The sequence below is a fragment of the Conger conger genome, chromosome 14 (genome assembly GCF_963514075.1).
Source record: "Conger conger chromosome 14, fConCon1.1, whole genome shotgun sequence".
In the NCBI taxonomy this organism is placed as follows: Eukaryota; Metazoa; Chordata; class Actinopteri; order Anguilliformes; family Congridae; genus Conger; species Conger conger.
The window spans coordinates 45,693,807-45,706,296 of record NC_083773.1 but is presented as its reverse complement, the minus strand read 5'-3'; the positions used below and the strand labels follow the sequence as shown (position 1 = coordinate 45,706,296).

The following is a 12,490-nucleotide window of genomic DNA, read 5'->3' as shown; positions in this document are numbered from 1 at the left end:
GCCTGTTTGACCTCTGCGCTATGACCGGTTATGTCTGCTTCTCTGCATATGATCTGTTCTTGTTTATGGGTAGTAATGAGCCTGAGGGACTAACCCCTACCAATAAACATACTGTATATACACAGTGAGCACTTTATTAGGTTTTTATTACAATATTTACTTATTGGTCTTCTACTGTTGTAGCCCATCCACTTCGAGGTTTGACACGTTCTGTGTTCAGAGATGCTCTTCTGCATACCACTGTCATGACACATTTTTATTTCAGTTACTGTTGCATTCCTGTCAGCTTGAACCAGTCTGGCCATTCTCCTCTGACCTCTCCCCTTAACAACACATTTGCTGCTCACTGGATGTATTTGTTTTTTGCACCATTCTCTGCAAACTCTAGAGACTAGAGTGTGTGAAAATCCCAGGAGTTTGGCAGTTTCTGAGATACTCAAACCACCCTGTCTAGCACCAACAATCATTCCACGGTCAAATGTCTACATGCTCATGTGCATTTAGTTGCTGCCACATGATTGGTGATTTAAATATTTGCAATAACAAGGAGGTCTACCTAATAAATTACCTAATAAAGTGCTCAGTGAGTATATATCTGTTTTAAATGTATAATATTGTTTGTATTATCTATTAATATAGTATTATAATGATAATCAGTATAATGGTGTCATTATTAGTGGTAGTATTGTTATTACTGTATGGCAGGAGAAACTAATTGACTGGCATTAAAAGCTCTTTATTGCATCGAGAGCTTAATTCTTGGTCTTTTTTTCACTTTCATCTTCCAGGCCCAAGTCCATGTGGATTTACCAATCAGATCAGAGTCATTAGCATTAGCTGCTAAATATCTTGCCAAAGCAGTGGCAGTAGTCATTAGCATTAGCTGCTAAATATCCTGCCAAACAGGTGGCAGTAGTCATGAGCATTAGCTGCTAAATATCCTGCCAAACAGGTGGCAGTAGTCATGAGCATTAGCTGCTAAATATCCTGCCAAACAGGTGGCAGTAGTCATGAGCATTAGCTGCTAAATATCTTGCCAAAGCAGTGGCAGTAGTCATTAGCATTAGCTGCTAAATATCCTGCCAAACAGGTGGCAGTAGTCATGAGCATTAGCTGCTAAATATCCTGCCAAACAGGTGGCAGTAGTCATGAGCATTAGCTGCTAAATATCCTGCCAAACAGGTGGCAGTAGTCATGAGCATTAGCTGCTAAATATCCTGCCAAACAGGTGGCAGTAGTCATGAGCATTAGCTGCTAAATATCCTGCCAAACAGGTGGCAGTAGTCATGAGCATTAGCTGCTAAATATCTTGCCAAAGCAGTGGCAGTAGTCATTAGCATTAGCTGCTAAATATCTTGCCAAACAGGTGGCAGTAGTCATTAGCATTAGCTGCTAAATATCCTGCCAAACAGGTGGCAGTAGTCATTAGCATTAGCTGCTAAATATCCTGCCAAACAGGTGGCAGTAGTCATTAGCATTAGCTGCTAAATGTCCTGCCAAACAGGTGGCAGTAGTCATTAGCATTAGCTGCTAAATATCCTGCCAAACAGGTGGCAGTAGTCATTAGCATTAGCTGCTAAATATCCTGCCAAAGCAGTGGCAGTAGTCATTAGCATTAGCTGCTAAATTCTGGTGAGTAGTGGCACAGCATTCATCGGTTGTAGCCACAGACTGAACTTCCTTCCAATTTACATACATACTAACGATGCAGTGATGACTGGCCAATGATAAAAACATTTGACAAACATGCAAATCGAAATCGAATCGAAGATTCAAAGATAATTTTCTTTTTTGCATTTTTCATAATTGTCAGGCAGAAGGTGGTAATGTAAGGTTTCTGTTCCCTAATGCTGATTTGTGGTTATTATGATGTGGTCATATGGAGTGACTCATGCTGACGCCTGCGTCTCAGCTGCTGGGAGCCGCAGAATGAAGACGTGTGTAGAGTCAGCATTTAAAATATGACTGTGATTGTGAAAGGCGTGGGTAGAGGACCGGTGGTGAGGAGCACAGCGGTTAACTCTAAGGCAGCATCACCGTCTCCCAAACTGCCCTGCGATTCCACCAGCCACTAGATTCATCCACTAGCTATCTGTGTTTCTGCTCATACGATATTTAATGTATTAATGTTTAAATTAGAGCCCAGAGCGTGTCTGTTTTCTCTCAGGATACTCCTGCCTAGGGCTGCTGTCCTGTGTTCTTCCGCTAGGCACTCTGGGTAATTTACATTTACATTTTAGTCATTTGGCAGACGCTTTTAATCCAAAGCGATTTACAAGTGCATAGGTTCTTCCACAAGTCAAAGCATCACATCACATCACATCACATCCATAACTAGGAAAATACACATGAAATAAGCTCATCAGCTTTTACTCATCTCAGATATGGCAGTTTGGACTGATGTGGATCTCAGACTCATGGGCGACAGAGTGGCCAGCGGTCAGCGTGGAGAGAGAGAGAGAGAGTGAGAGAGAGAGAGAGGGGGAGAGGGAGGGAGAGAGGGAGAGAGAGTGAGAGAGTGGGAAAGAGGGAGCGAAAGGGAGAGACTGACTGAATGGCTGATTTTTAAAAGCCATTTATTTTATACTGTATTAAATTAAGGCATGGTGGAATAGCAACATAATGACATGTCATACTGTGCGTCAGCATTGTATTTGTACTCAGACCATTAAAGCCGGTTCTCCTTCATCTGCTTCACACAGTAATGGCCCGTTCCCTACAGAAATCCAGTGGATTATTATTTGGTCTGTAGAAATTCTCTCTCTTTGAACAGGACATTTTCTCACCACTGCGGTACAGTTTCCCGACACGTGCTTTTCCAGCTGGGCTCATCGGCCGTTTTATCACCACAAAATGAAGAGATGAAAATCTCTCACTTCCCATTTGTGTTTTTGTGTGCATTACTCCGAGCACAAAACCCAGAGCACCCTACACTACGACCTGCACCCTGGGGCATTCCTAATAAAGGAAAACATATTCTGTCATGAAACTTTTATGTCCAGAATGACTAAGCTTGTTTACTGCACTATTGTCTGTGAAAATCCCCCACCAAAGATCCCCAGTTTGTTTTGGATGCATGGTTTTAGATGGCAGTTTCCAAAATGGAAGCCTCCCTTGTCCCTACTGACTAATTAGTGAGTCTTCCATCTTGTGTCTCTATATTTGCTTCCTGAAAGCGTTTTACACAAAGCTTGTACGGTGTCTCTTTTCCCGAACTTAAAGCTCGTAAGCCCCCCCATTCCAGCAAAGCCCCTGCTTCTTCTCCATCTCAGACTCTGAGGACAGAAGGAGACAGAGAGAGATGTTGTTTTTATGTGAATGTAATTTGACTTTGTTTATTTTCTAGTTCTGTGTGTTACTGTACTTACTGTGTTGAAGACAATGTTTTGGCTTTATTTGGACTTGCTGGGCTAATAAAACTCATTTTAATGGAATATAATTGGAGAGAGACATGTAGAGACAGTGAAGGAGAGCGACAGAGGGGAGGGGGAGGGGCGGAAGATTGGTTAGCTATTCACTGTATGTCAGCAGAATGAAGAGTCACCCATTCCTCACTGCTAAATGATGGTGTCTTGGCCACTGTACCCTTTGCCAAGATTAAGGCCATTTCAGCTCCCAGTTCATAATAACTGCAGGACCGGATTAGTTTTCTGAGACTCAGACATCATCGCCTTGATACCCCAGTCTGTCCTTCGACCCACCCCCCACCCCCTTGTACCAGCACCTCCCTCCCTGCTTTTATAAGAGACAGATGCACAATGACTCCGCTGGGACTTCACAGGTCCTCCAGCATCCCAGACTGCCCTGCTGAAACATTTCAGTAATGTTGGGCAACATTCCAGCTACTTTCCCTTTGGATTGTTAATCAGTGTTGTATTACTCTCTTTTAAAATAATCTTCCATAGACAAACAAATGAACATTTTGGCAACACAACAGACCTACCTGTTACCTGTTCCCTGTTACCATACCTGCTTGTTTTCAGTGAAAGGGGTAGAGTATTACAGCAGATTTTCTAGACCTTTCCGACAGCCATCTCGAACCAGCAGCTTGATTGATCACACTAAACCACAAACCTTTAGTTTTGACCTGCTGCAGTGTTGGCAGAGTGACCAGTCGTTTGCCTCAGGGTGACAGTTGGGCTCTGTCAGTGCCAAGGCCATCCACCAAGCTCTGGGGGGAGGGGCCGGGGGGAGGGGCCAGGGGCCGAGGGCCCACAGCCGCCCCCTGATGAGGATTCATTTCCATCATTTACAAGATGGAGGACCCGGACAACTCTGCCTGTAAATGTCTGTCAGTCCCTGGGCACCCACCCCTGCCCCCCCACTACCACTGTGCCAAAGACCTCAAACCCCCCCCCCCCCCCCCCCGCTCTCTCTCGCTCTCTCTCTCCTGCTCCCCTCTTTCTGCACCACAAATGTCTGCTCTGTTCCATTTTTGTTAAGGCTTTTGTAAGCCTCTGCACAAAAGGAAATGTTTTGCATTTAACCACCCCCCCCTATAAATTATTCAGACTGCTGCACTTCTGTTGAAGGCTAATTGCTCAGCTTTTTAAGTCGAAAGGGAAAATCCTCTCTGGATTCATTTCTTCTGTGAGCGAGGTGAAGATCTGTGAGCAGACCCTTGCAGACCACTGCTTCCACTCTCACCATGAGCAGCATAAATCTTAGGGATGCTTGAGCAATATATGACAAATATATTGATATAGTTGAGTAATATATTTCTGTGGATCAATAGGAACAGTGGGTTTGATGCCAGTCATCACCCAGTGACATTTCTCTGCCCCCCACACTGAAGTGAGCACTACAGTGGGCTGCATGTGGAGCAGCAGTGTAGCGTGGTGGCTAGGGAACTGGGTTTCCATTGGAAACGGGTCTTCATCCAGGCCCTGAAATGTCATGAATGTGAGCAGCTTTCTATAACGATCCGCACCTGGCACTCCGTTGTGTTCTGTGCCTGCTCAAGGGTAGACATGTCCACGTGTGGAGACCCATATCCAGCCCCGGGTATGTTGTGTGCTTCACGATAAACTATAATACAGTCATCATTAATGAAAAAACACATTTTCTTATCTGAAAAGAAAGATTGCTTTCAACCCAAGAGCTTACATCAGCTAGATCACATCTGCGGATATTTCAGCTCTGAGACTGCATTGCACCTATGACCATTTTATGTTTAAACATGATTTACATGATTTACAATGGTGGTCTCTAATCACCTTTAATCTGTTGTGCCAGGTAGTGGGAATACGGAGAGTGCTCCCTTGTTAAAATAGCTCCTGTTTGACCGACGGTTCAGATAGGAGCTGTAATTGTGAGCTCCCGCAGAGGGACAGGGCTGTAATTTTGCAGAGCTGGAACACCACGATCCTGGTGAGGAATGTCTGACAGCCAGTTCTGGAAGAGGAGCTGCAGTTCCTCAGGGACGGAGAGGAGAGTTTCTGTCTCTTTCTGCAGGTGTAAGAGTGCTGAGATACAATTTAAAATGCCCTAATCTCATCTGAGGATTTGTTCTTTCGTTCAGTGGTCTGTTTGTTTGTTCAGGGGTTGGAAAACATTGGACACAGGTGAGAAAAGCAAGAGTAGAATTTAGGAAGGGAAGCTAAACCCCTGTCCCTTAGGTGGTAGTCAGGGGATGAATGTCTCATACTTAACGTCACACTCATACACACACACATATACACATACAAAGGCACACACACACGCCAGCAGAAACATACACACATACTGCTGCCGTCGGCCCTTAGGTTCTGGTGCAGACGCAGTTTTCACAGTTATCACAGTTATCACAGTTAACACAGTTAACACAGTTATCACAGTTATCACAGTTATCACAGTTATCACAGTTATCACAGTTTCCAGCAGAATACCAGATTACCCCCAGGACACTGGTGACAGAGCCATTCGTTGGTTGGTTGGTAAGCTTGGTTACATAACCGTTTAATATCTGTCATGCTGATGGAGCCTGCTTATGCTCCTCTCTCCCAGTGAACAGCCTGTGATGGTGCAGTGACACCTCATCTCTCCCAGTGAACACAATGTTGGCTGAGAGTGAGATGGAAAAGAAAATGTCTTTGAATTTGAAAATGTGGCCCATTTGGGATGTGGGGAAAGACGGAAGAGGAAACCGTGGGGTTGCAGTTAGTCACAAATCCAGAGCGCGACCATGGACTCAAATCCAAAATGGCTACAAAAGGAAAAACTAATGTATTTTTCTAACTCAGTTCTAAGTTCTAAGTCAGTGTTTTATAACTCCAGTGCTTTCAAGTACCAGCCATGATTGTGGCATCAGGCTTAGATGTTCTAATCACATATTTGTGATCTCACACCTGAAAGGGTTCAAATCATCTGGTCGCAGTAACGCTGTAAGAGTGTGGCTCAGCTCACATTCATTAATTAGAGGGAGGCTTTGTGAAGAAGGCATTGCAGAAATGTGTTTCAATGAGGGGAGTGTGTGCGTGCCTCACAGGGGAGGACGCATGGGCTAATTAATGACTTTCTGCCCGGCGACAGCAGCAGGCTCGCGCCCTTAGCATTGAGCGTCTGTTGCATTACTGACAGATTCGGGGGGGGGGGCACTCTGTCTCTGTCAGACTAAGGCCTGATTGAATGAGTAACCGAGTGCCTGGCGCAGCACAAAGACCATTAGCCCCCCTCCCTCTCCCTCTCCTCCTCCAACTTCCTCTGACCACCCTCTCCCTCCATCTTCTCACACTCATCCTTCAAATGGATGCACCTCACGTCCCCTCCCCCATTCACACACCCAGTGAGCTCTGGTTCTCGTGTACTAGTGTACTAGTGTACTAGTGTACTACTGTGGGAGCCAATAGGCTTTGTTAATGGTCTGTGTGTAAGATTCTAGAATGCCGAACTTTTCCTGCTGCATCCATCATGCACATTTTACACGAATTGGCAGCTCTGCTTCAGGTTATTTAACATATAAGAAAGGGCCCCCTGTTTTTCAGTTAATAATATCACAGATGTCTCTGACCTTGTGTCCCCCAGTGTAGGCGGACATACAGAGACACAACACGCACACGCACACGCACACGCACACACACACGCACACACACAGCTTTGCTCTGTGTTCAGGGAGCTCGAGGTGATCGCCCACCTGACCCCAGTGGACAGGCTGTGATTTCTACAGAGATTATCTCACCATGACCTGCATGTGTTTGTTTTCCACAGGGGAAGTCCTACGTGTTTGATCGAGTCTTTCCTACCAACACCACCCAGGAGCAGGTCTACAACACCTGTGCCAAGCAGATTGTCAAAGGTAAGCTTGTGTAGTGGTCAGTCCTGAATCAAATATGTAGTTGTTTTGGATTCAAATACTTTTCTGAGCTCGATTGATATTGCCTGATGCAGGACCAGAAGATTAGGACCAGAAGATTAGGGTTTGCACTTTTTGAGAACATTTCATAGGTTCCAATACACCAGACAAGCTTAGTAAATCGTAGAAAAGTATTTTAATCTAGAACTGTTATGTAAATGCTCTGTTAGTAGTATTAATAATAACCTGTTTTCAGTGACGATTCGTTAAGCAACATTTGATTCTTAGGTGTTCTTGAACATCTGAACAAGGTGCTGATCCCGATTTGTTTCACTGCATATCCAAGTACATAAGTGAATATGATACAAGAGAAAGGAAAATCTTATGAGTGGTTTTATTATGGTTTTATTTTCATGCATTTTTTCTTGAACAGTATTAATAGTGCATGCCTTCTCTGTATGATTTTTATACATTTGAACAATGTATTTTATATATAATCATATATTTTATGCATGATTGTTGCGAGCATGGGAAAGCACATAGGCTTTGCTTGGCATGTAGCCATTCATATTTATATTTTTAACCCTTTGAAGGGTAGGTTTCTTTGAATGATTTTTTCAAAATTCTAAGTCTGTGTTCTCCATTGGTTTCAGTCACCAGGAGTGATTGTGACATCAGCATTAGGGTGATCAAGAACATTCTAATCACAGATTTGTCACCTCACACCTGAAAGGGTTAATGTTTGAATGTTTTGTGCTGGGAGTGAAGTCAAAATAGCACCGGGCTGTGGAGATTCTGAGCATGTGTAGAGTCTGAGTGCAGGAGGACATGTTGTGTAGAGAGTCTCAGTGCGGGTCGACATGTTGTGTAGAGAGACTGAGTGCAGGAGGACATGTTGTGTAGAGTCTGAGTGCAGGAGGACATGTTGTGTAGAGAGTCTCAGTGCGGGTCGACATGTTGTGTAGAGACTCTCAGTGCGGGTCGACATGTTGTGTAGAGTCTGAGTGCAGGAGGACATGTTGTGTAGAGTCTGAGTGCAGGAGGACATGTTGTGTAGAGACTGAGTGCAGGAGGACATGTTGTGTAGAGACTCTCAGTGCGGGTCGACATGTTGTGTAGAGTCTGAGTGCAGGAGGACATGTTGTGTAGAGTCTGAGTGCAGGAGGACATGTTGTGTAGAGACTGAGTGCAGGAGGACATGTTGTGTAGAGACTGAGTGCAGGAGGACATGTTGTGTAGAGTCTGAGTGCAGGAGGACATGTTGTGTAGAGACTGAGTGCAGGAGGACATGTTGTGTAGAGTCTGAGTGCAGGAGGACATGTTGTGTAGAGACTGAGTGCAGGAGGACATGTTGTGTAGAGACTGAGTGCAGGAGGACATGTTGTGTAGAGACTGAGTGCAGGAGGACATGTTGTGTAGAGACTGAGTGCAGGAGGACATGTTGTGTAGAGACTGAGTGCAGGAGGACATGTTGTGTAGAGACTGAGTGCAGGAGGACATGTTGTGTAGAGACTGAGTGCAGGAGGACATGTTGTGTAGAGACTGAGTCCGGGCGGACATCTTGTTTCAGCTGCTGAGCATGATTTATGGCACACACAGGAAGGTTAAAAGCAGGGAGGGGCGTGCTGATACAGGCAAGGGAGGGGCCTTGGGTCTGAGTCTCAAAAATCTAATCAGATCCCTGAGTTTTATTATGAACTGGGTGGTGAAATGGCCTTATTATTGGTCAAGGGTACCAAGGGTACAATGGCCAAGACGACACCATTTAGGAGTGAGGAATGGGTGACTCATCGTTAGTGCTGACTTCATAATGTGAATACCTAATGACTCATTCTCTTTCCCTACCTCCCTCCTCTCTCTCTCACTCCCTCTCACTCTCTCTTTCACTCCCTCTCACTCTCTCTCATGCCCCCTCTCTCTTTTCAAAATGGCCTTACTCCCTTTTTCCTGTCTCTTTCCTACTCTTCTTCATCTCTCTTCCTCCCCCTCCCTGTCTCTTTCCCTCTCTCTTAATCCACCTACCTCTCTCTCTCTCTCTCTCTCTCTCTCTCTCTCTCTCTCTCTCTCTCTCTCTCTCTCTCCCCCTGTGTAGATGTGCTGGGGGGGTATAATGGCACTATATTTGCCTATGGGCAGACCTCCTCAGGGAAGACCCACACCATGGAGGTAAGAGAGCTAATTTCGGGAGCTGCATCCCTTCAGCTCCCGATACATTAACAAAGAACTACAACTTAGTCCATACATCTACCAATACATTAACAAAGAACAACTGTTCATAATTAATTACATCGCTGTGCTATTTTTAAAAAGTGGGTCAAATGTTAATTTGGAATCATATTCCTCCCAATGAAATTTAGTTAATTGAATTAGCTTTGTTGGCATTATGCATGCAGTGTTTTGTATTTTCCTACATAAAAAATTAGTGGACAATCAACAACAGAAAATTCAGTTCTGTCCTGTTTTCATCCCTCAGTGATTCACCTCTAACTCTCCTCCATGCCGGGCCCCTGCCTTCTCCTCCTCTCTCTCTCCCTCTCCCTCTCTCCCCCCCCCTCTCTCTCCCTCTCTCCCCCTCTCCCTCTCTCCCCCTTCTCTCTCTCTCTCTCTCCCTCTCCCTCTCCCTCTCTCTCTTCTTTTCTTTTTCTTTATTTGTCCCTTTCTCATTCCCTGTCACTCTCTCTCCCTCTCTCTCTCCCTCTCTCTTTCTCTCTCTGTCTCTCCTTCTCTCTGTCTCCCTCTCTCTCTCTCTCTCTCTCTCTCTCTCTCTCTCTCTCTCTCTCTCTCTCTCTCTCCGTTCTCCAGGGAAAGCTGCATGACCGGCATGGGATGGGCATCATCCCCAGGATTGCGGAGGATATCTTTAACCACATCTTTGCCATGGACGAAAACCTGGAGTTCCACATCAAGGTATGGGCCGAGGTTGCCCCCAAATCCCAGCTGACCCCAGGGATGGGGGGCTTGACCTCCCGCCACCCCCAGCTGGGGAACCGCACTGGGGTCAGGACAGATCCCCTCTGTCACTGACTGAACACTGCACACGGTCATAGAGAGGGCATCGGGCTCAGTCATTCACAGGGCTCCCAGACTCCAGATCACGCTGTCTGTATGCCTACTGTATACTGAAACATTTTGGAATATATATATATATATATCATATAATTTTGGCAGGATTATGGCCTGTTGCGTTGTAAATGTTTAACTAGAACAGGAATATGGACATATTCACCTGTAACAGTCTGCTGACATCACACTGCATCTGCATACTGATAATGGTCCTGGCACAAATTATATCTCTCCCTTTCTCTCTCTCCTTTTATTCCCTCTTCCTCTCTTTCTCTCATTTCAGGTGTCCTATTTTGAGATCTATATGGATAAGATCCGTGACCTTTTGGATGGTGAGTTCACCTATTTGGATGAGATCCATCATTGGTACAGATATGGGGAACTATTTTCTGATCATTGACAGATAGGGGGACTATTTTCTGGTCATTCACAGACATGGGGACTATTTTCTGGTCATTCACAGACATGGGGACTATTTTCTGGTCATTCACAGACATGGGGACTATTTTCTGGTCATTGACAGACATGGGGACTATTTTCTGGTCATTCACAGACATGGGGACTATTTTCTGGTCATTCACAGACATGGGGACTATTTTCTGGTCATTCACAGACATGGGGACTATTTTCTGGTCATTGACAGACATGGGGACTATTTTCTGGTCATTCACAGACATGGGGACTGCATGTCAGTCACTCCATAGGATGACCTCATCTCGTCAGCTCACGTTGCTATCTTCGTCTCTGTGTGAGATACCAGACTGCATATTTACACTGCATCCCCCTCTCCCTATGCTTCTTTCTCTTCTCTTTCTCTCAGTGACTAAGACCAATCTGGCTGTTCATGAGGATAAGAACAGGGTCCCTTATGTCAAGGTGAGTCAAGAAAAACATTTCATGTATATTTCACATTTCATGTGTAAAACTATATATATTTTAAAATGATGATAAATAATCTATAATCTATAATCTATACTCTTGTGAAAGTTTCTCACTTGACCCTCTCTCTCTCTTCCCCGCTCTCTCTCTCCCTCCCTCTCTCTCCCCGTTCTCTCTCCCTCTCTCTCTCCCCCCCTCTCTCTCCCTCTCTCCCCTGTTCTCTCTCCCTCTCTCTCTTCCCCCCTCTCTCTCCCTCTCTCCCTCTCTCTCTCCCCCCCTCTCTCTCTCCCCCGCTCTCTCTCCCTCTCTCCCTCTCTCTCTCTCTCTCTCTCCCTCTCTCTCTCCCCCCCTCTCTCTCTCCCTCTCTCTCTCTCTCTCTCTCCCCCCCCTCTCTCTCTCTCAGGGCTGCACTGAGCGTTTTGTGTCCAGTCCCGAGGAGGTGATGGATGTGATTGACGAGGGCAAAGCCAATCGGCACGTGGCTGTCACCAGTGAGTCCCGCCTCCCTGCGGGTTTTGAGGGCCGGGATTGGCTGTTGTTCCTCAGGGTAACTGCTGTTTTCCCTGTTTTGTGACAGACATGAACGAGCACAGCAGCCGTAGCCACAGCATCTTCCTCATCAACATAAAGCAGGAGCACGTGGAGACGGAGCAGAAGCTCAGCGGCAAGCTCTACCTGGTGGACCTGGCCGGGAGCGAGAAGGTACTCCGCCCTCCAACCCCCCTCACTTACCACACTAACTCCACCCTCTATCCCCTCTCACTTACCACAGTAACCCCACCCTCCAACCCCCCTCACTTACCACACTAACTCTACCCTCCAACCCCTCTGACTTACCACACTAACTCCACCCTCCAACCCCCCTCACTTACCACACTAACTCCACCCTCCAACCCCCCTCACTTACCACACTAACTCCACCCTCCAACCCCCCTCACTTACCACACTAACTCCACCCTCCAACCCCCCTCACTTACCACACTAACTCCACCCTCCATCCCCCCTCACTTACCACACTAACTACACCCTCCAACCCCCCTCACTTACCACACTAACTCCACCCTCTAACCCCTCTCACTTACCACACTAACTCCACCCCCTAACCCCTCTCACTTACTCCACTAACTCCACCCTCCAACCCCTCTCACTTACCACACTAACTCCACCCCTAACCCCTCTCACTTACCACACTAACTCCACCCCCTAACCCCTCTCACTTACCACATTAACTCCACCCTCTGAACTCACAATCCCTCTCACTTACCACACTAACTCCAC

The 12,490-nt window shown here is 46.0% G+C and overlaps 1 protein-coding gene across 2 annotated transcripts in view; it reads left to right on the top strand.

Annotated features, from left to right (window-relative positions):
* The window catches only part of kif5ab (kinesin family member 5A, b), a 51,664-nt gene that overhangs the window by 13,324 nt on the left and 25,850 nt on the right, over window positions 1-12,490 (top strand). For both annotated transcript variants that reach the window (XM_061219784.1, XM_061219783.1), the window contains exons 2-8: window positions 7,186-7,273; window positions 9,363-9,436; window positions 10,073-10,177; window positions 10,617-10,665; window positions 11,154-11,209; window positions 11,616-11,703; window positions 11,790-11,914. In XM_061219784.1, the coding sequence (XP_061075768.1) occupies window positions 7,186-7,273; window positions 9,363-9,436; window positions 10,073-10,177; window positions 10,617-10,665; window positions 11,154-11,209; window positions 11,616-11,703; window positions 11,790-11,914 (585 nt within the window). The remainder of the gene's footprint in view (window positions 1-7,185; window positions 7,274-9,362; window positions 9,437-10,072; window positions 10,178-10,616; window positions 10,666-11,153; window positions 11,210-11,615; window positions 11,704-11,789; window positions 11,915-12,490) is intronic.